The sequence below is a fragment of the Myotis davidii genome, unplaced genomic scaffold (genome assembly GCF_000327345.1).
Source record: "Myotis davidii unplaced genomic scaffold, ASM32734v1 scaffold262, whole genome shotgun sequence".
NCBI classification, from domain to species: Eukaryota; Metazoa; Chordata; class Mammalia; order Chiroptera; family Vespertilionidae; genus Myotis; species Myotis davidii.
This window is the reverse complement of record NW_006293541.1, coordinates 756,081-762,485: the sequence shown is the minus strand read 5'-3', so window position 1 is coordinate 762,485 and position 6,405 is coordinate 756,081. Positions and strand designations below refer to the sequence as shown.

At 51.9% G+C, this 6,405-nt stretch overlaps 1 protein-coding gene across 2 annotated transcripts in view; it reads right to left on the bottom strand.

The window, feature by feature from the left end:
- Positions 1-6,405, bottom strand: part of PHACTR3 (phosphatase and actin regulator 3) — a 104,661-nt gene that overhangs the window by 35,460 nt on the left and 62,796 nt on the right. For both annotated transcript variants that reach the window (XM_006767245.2, XM_015566209.1), the window contains one exon: positions 3,233-3,386. In XM_006767245.2, coding sequence (XP_006767308.1) covers positions 3,233-3,386 — 154 coding nt within the window. The remainder of the gene's footprint in view (positions 1-3,232; positions 3,387-6,405) is intronic.

Genomic DNA, 6,405 nt, shown 5'->3' with positions numbered 1-6,405 from the left:
ATATATATATATATATATAATAAAATCTAGAAACGGACTTGAAATCATGTATGGTGACAACCAGCCCAGGAGTGGCCGGGCCAGGACCATACAGCAGCCGCGCCCCGGAGCACCTCCTGCCAGGAACACGCCTTTATGTGTCTTTACAGGGACTGCCTGGAACCTTCCAAAGGGCCACCACTCCAACGAGGAGGGAGACTGGAAGACGGTGTTCACACACCTCACAGCCTTTCCCCAAGCCTGTGCACAGCCGGGAATCTTCCCAGGTGTCTTCACTACCTGCCACGGCTCCATGTCGGGGACAGTGGCATCATGTCCCGCCACCCACCCTAACAGAGGCCCGAAGCACTCTGCTCCCAGAGGCAAGCATCTGCTGCAGGGCTGAGTGCACCCCAGAGAAGCTCACTCACCACAAGGAAAATGCAACGCTGTGACTAACGTGAACGAGGCACCTGGCGTGGAACCCTGGGCAAGTCCCTTAACCTCTCAGTAACACTTAGTTTTCACCCAGTATGGAGGCGCCTCAACAAATTAAAAACAGAACTCTCATATGACTCAGCAATCCCACTTTGGGGTACTTATTCAAAGAAATCCAAAACACTAACCTGAAAAGACACCTGCACTGCTATGTTGTTTACAACAGCCAACATGTGGGGGCAGCCACCAGCAGGCAAGTGGATAAAGAAGTGGTACACACGTACAGTGGAACAGCACGTGGCCATGAAAACATAAACACTTAGGTGTGCTACGCTCAGTGACATAAGTCAGACAGAGGGAGACAAATACCATATGATTTCACTCATGTGGGATATAAAGAACAAAATCAACAAACAAAATAGAAACAGACTCAGAGCTGCAGGAACAGACTGATGATCGCCAGGTGGGAGGGGGCCGGGGGACAGGGGACGGGCTGAAAGGGTGAAGGAACTGAGGTTGGTGGTTGCAGAACAGTCGCGGGATATAAAGGACAGCACACGGAATACAGCCGACAGCTACGCAGTCACTATGTGGTGGTGCAGGTGGGGCCAGCCTCCTCAGGGACACTGGTAAGGGAGGTCATGTCCGAGCCCCATGCCGTACATCTGAAGCTAACGTAACAGTGATGTCAATTGTAATTGAAAAACATTTTTTAATTTATAAAGAAAAAAATAGACTTCGTTTTCTGCTCTGTAAAATGGTGATGACAATAACACCTATTTGCAGGTTCCTGTAAGGATTAAAGTAAAGGAGGAAAGTAAGCAGCCCTCGTGCACAGGGTCAGCCCCGAAAACTACGGCGGCACCCCGACCGCAGATGCCTCCTAAACGGTGTGCGCGCCTCGGTGCTGAACTCCAGGCACGCCTGCTGTGCGGGGTGTGGGAGCTGAACTCCAGGCACGCGTGCTGTGCGGGGTGTGGGAGCTGAACTCCAGGCACGCCTGCTGTGCGGGGTGTGCGAGCTGGGGGACCCCGGCTTCCCGTCACCTACACAGGTGCTGAGCGAGCGGGGGTGGGGCTCGTCACAGAGCTTCACTCCTCCAAAGGGGACTGGACATACTGGGGTCCCCAGGTCTGGCACAGAGGGTGTCGCGGGGGTGGGGAACACCGTGACCACTTCCACCAGAAAAGCCCCGGGCGCACTCAAAGAATCACATTTTAAGGATCTGGAAATAAAACAAAAACACCAACTGCCCTTCAGGACGCAGAGGGAATGGCACGTTGCCATGGCAACCAGAGGCTGACTTAGGCAGCAAGTGCTGGCGGGAGAACCTCAGGAAGGAGGCAAAACAAAGACAAAGGGATCCATTAAACCCTTTCTGCAGGGCAACCAACTGGGCGGGCGGGCGGAGTCTGACCTCAGGCGATTTCTCACTGGCTGCTCCGCGTGGAGTTCGGGGGGTGCTTTTCCATTTTTAACTCGATGACAAACATCCAAGGAGCTATTACTACATTCTAGTTGAATGTGTAAAATTACGGTCTCTGGGTAACAGGGCTTCCTGGCGCCCGGCTGCCCTCTGCACCACGGCAGGCGGGTCCTGCCTCTGCACTCAGAGCAGCACTGCCAACCCCGCCCTGCACCTGAATCACAGGTACTGTCACCGGGTCTCACGATCTTCCCTTAAATTAATTCACTTAATATTCTACGTGAAAGGAGAACGCGGCTCCTTTATGAAATAGAAAACTGTTGTGCAGTGGCCTCTTTGGAAGACACTGCCAAAATACTCTGGAGAGTAAATATATTTTTCACCTCTGAGTAGCGAAGGGTTTTTGAAACATGACAGAGATGGGTGAGCCATGCACGAGAACAGAGGTCAGCAAACTTTGTGGGCCTGTGTTTGTAAATAAAGTGTTGTTGGCACAGCTATGCATCACACCAGTGATGGCGAACCTTTTGAGCTCGGCATGTCAGCGTTTTGAAAAACCCTAACTTAACTCTGGTGCCGTGTCACATATAGAATTTTTTTGATATTTGCAACCATAGTAAAACAAAGACTTATATTTTTGATATTTATTTTACATATTTAAATGCCATTTAATAAAGAAAAACCAACCAAAAAAATGAGTTCACGTGTCATAGGTTCACCATCACTGCATTACACTCAGTCCATGCCGCCTGCTAACCCAGCCCACAGGGTCTCAACCTGGCCCCTCGAAGCAAAAGTCTGCCGACACCTAAAGTATCTGATTGGTGACCTGTGACCTTAAAAGTGCCAAATGCTGCACATCCAAGGGAAGCGAACAAAACAAAAATGCAAGTCTCTCACGGGGAGGACTGCGTCATCCAGAGAGCTGAGAGAGGGGTAGAGCCAGCACTTCCACGCAACCCCTACAATGTGACGATGAAGACCACCGCAGGTAAGGAACGTGAAAGGAAGAAGAAGCCAGAAGAGCTGATAAACACTGAAAAAACTGCTCCATCTCACTCAAACGAGAAATGATCAAATGAAACTTATGTGACTGCACCCGCATCAGCGAGCCTGGCTCATCACGCTGACACAGCGAGCGGCACGAGGTTGGGCGGCAGGAACTGGTAAGACTGACCCTAGCCACGGCAGCACAGCCTGGTGAGGGGCAGCACAGCCTGGTGAGGGGGCAGCGCGCTCTGTGCCGCCACTCCCGCAGGAGGACATGTGCAGAGGCCAAGGATGCCGCTGAGCACGTGACTGCAAAGGACCAGCCCCATGACAAGGGCCAAGTGTGGGGAGTGGAGAGCCCAGCAACCCATGGAGGCGCTTTTCCCCCAGCTTACTTACTTGGAGAGTTTCATCTCTATCTGCTGCCGGATTTCCTGCCGCTCCTCATCCGTCCTCTGGGGGAAAATGTTCCGGTCCTCCAGCTCCTGCTTGCTGGGCCGGTTCCTCAGTCTTACGGCCAGCAGCTCCTTCTTGCATTTCCTCGGCAGAGTTCCTGGGGGAGCCGGGGGGGGGGTGTGCAGCACAGACAGTGTTAGGAGTGCGGGCAGCGTGTCCCTGCAGCCCCCACCTGCCCGGGGAAAGGGTATGGACAGAGCAAGGGGCACTGTCAGCTTGTGGTGACTTCCAGGGGAACAGCGGTGACAGGGCCGGCAAAGGTGCCATCTCCCACCTCTATGGTGGCGGGTCGGTCACATGGCCAAGTCTCCAGGGCCAGTGCTGGGCAACACTAGTTGCCCCAGCTGATTAATAGCACCCACTTTTTTTTTTCAAAAGTGTCCACGTTTGGGTCATAACTTACAGTTTCTTTACCCACAGCAACCCTCCCCACTGCCCGCTACCCTCTGGCCAGGTGGCTCTTTCAGTTCCTGGAATGTCCCCCCTGGGCCACACCCGCGCCTGTCCTCTGCCAGAACCTGCTCTGCCACATCATCCGGGGCTGGCCTCTTGCTGAGCCCTGTGCCAGTCTCGAACCGTCTCCTCAGACAGGTCTGCCGGGCTCTGCCACTATCAGCCTATTAACTCCGCCCTCACATGCCTCTCTGCTGTTTGTTAGTTTATTCTATCTCTCCCACGAGACTTTAACTTCAACTGCCATCTGCTCTCCAGGTCCCAGGACAGTGTTGGCAAAGTAGGTGATTAATGATCACTGCTGAGTGAAGAGATGGGGTGGGGCTGGCTCAGGGTCCAGGAGGTGGAGGCAATCCTATGTTCTGCACATGTCAAGTCAGGGGGTGGAACCCGGGCAGGAGTAAGGTCCTGGGGGACATGTCCTGCCGGTTTGGCTCAGTGGATAGAATGTTGGCCTGTGGACTGAAGGGTCCCAGGTTTGATTCCAGGTCAAGGGCACATACCAGGATTGTGGGCTCGATCCCTAATAGGGGACATGCAGTAGGCAGCCAATCAGTGACTCCCTCATCACTGATGTTTCTCTCTCTCTCCCTCCCCCTTCCTCTCTGAAATCAATAAAAATATATTTTTTTACAAAAGGGTCCTGGGGGACAGAATGTCTGGACTCACTTCAGAGCAGGACTGGAGTGTGGCTGCAAACACAGGCGGGGTCACTTGGCCGGGAACGGGGTGTCCAGCTCACTGAGCCTCCTGAACAGCAGAGCCCCACCTGCCTCACAGGGGATGATGCAGACCCAGGTGTGCAGGGTGTGTGTTGCTAGGAGCACAGATTTAAATCCTGGGGCTCAAACCATCACCCCACGTGGTCTCTCCCACAATAGTTTGAAGACAAACTATTTCTTAAGAAAAAAGGCTCCCAAAAGAAAGTCAATTCCTTGTGTGGGAGATGAAAATTCAAAGAAATAAGTCTAATAACATGATTGTTTCACAGAAGGTTGGGATGAAGTAAGACAAAAAGTTAAACTCAGCTGAGGCTTGGATTCTAATCTGAACTTATTTATGTGTTTTATAGAGAAAAGAGAAAAATAATGACCCCCAAAACCATGTCAGCAAGGGCTCCAGCCTGAATTGCGGTCCCAGCTCCATGGACGGCATGGGCCCTGTGCTTACAGAACCACGAAGACCCTGGTGGGCTGCGTGCTTGTCTCAGTGGGTCCTGCCTGTGTGCTCTGGGGGAGACTGGCTACGGTGGCATCGGGAGTCAAAGGCCCCTCAAAGGGACCAAGCCGTCGTGAATGTGAAGGGTCTAACCCATGGCGGGAAGGGACTGCCACTCCCAGGGAACTAGAATACACTTACCCACAAAACTATGCTGACTGTGGCTAACCGTTTCTGCTTCTGATCAAGTCCCTAAGCCTCTGCAAATAGATCAGGTGTGTCATTACAAACTTCCGTCCCACTGTCCGTAACTGAGGACCCTTTCACCAGAGAGCTCCAGATGCAATTGATCATCCACCCATCTGAAATCTGTGCACGGGCCAAGTCCTCCTCTGCTCACCATCCAGCCTCCATGAGCATACTGAGCACACAGTAGGGCTGCAACAAACACACCTCAGGTCTTCCCAAGGCATCAGGACGTTACCAGGTTTTGCTACTTAAAAGTCAGCAAAGCCATTTCCAAACATGTAGCTTAAAACGAGCGCTTTTCATGAATGGAGACGTGCACCTACCCAACCGGTGCGAGTGCCTGGCCAGCACGTGCCCAGGGCGCGCTGGGCAGGCGGGCGGTGAGAACCAGCCAGGACGCCCTTCTGTCCAGACTGGGGCCAGCAGTCTCCTCCCAAAGGCTCCCAGAAACCCCTGCTGGCCGAGCTTTGGGCCGGAAGTCCTACTGCCAGGAGTCTGCCTCCCAAAACGAACGGACGCGCACATAAAAGACACCTCCAGGGTGACCACCGGCCTCATTTGTGAGTGTGAGAAATGAAAGCGCCTGGATTTCCCACAAGAGGAGACTTGTACCCCTGAATATGGTGAGCCCAGGGAGACAGCGGGGGCAGGTGTCCCTGAGGAGCAAGGCCAGCCACGATGAGGCTGTGAGAAGCGACGTGCAGAAAGGTATGCCTGTGTATCGTACAGGAATACAGTTGTGTATCTAATTGTGTAAGCATACCTGTGATCTTACTATACACCGGCAGAGTAATGCCAGAAATGAATCATTAAACTTACTAAGTTTAGTTTCCTGTATTTTTTACCCTGAATTATCATTTTCTGAAATTAAATAATTGTTTTAAAATAAGAACTTTCAATCCAGAGAAGCACCGATCAGACTGTCAAAACTCAGAGGGAAGGCAGGGAATGAAGGGGGAGAGATCAACTGAAAGACTTATGTGCATGCATCTAAGCATGACCAACAGATACAGACACTGGGGGGGGTAAAGTTCAGAAAAAATGTGTAATTGTTTCTGAGTTTCCTAAGGTTCCTCTGTTCAACATAATGTTCTGACGTGCAGAAGAGACAGTCCCAGATAGAAAATGCAAATCGGCCGCACTACCCATGCTCCTTGATGCAGGGTTAATCATGCAAATCGGATTGCAGTTCTTGGTATTTGGAGAAAGGGCTTAGTTGAAGTCTCAGGCACGTATTAATTTAAAATTACTACTTC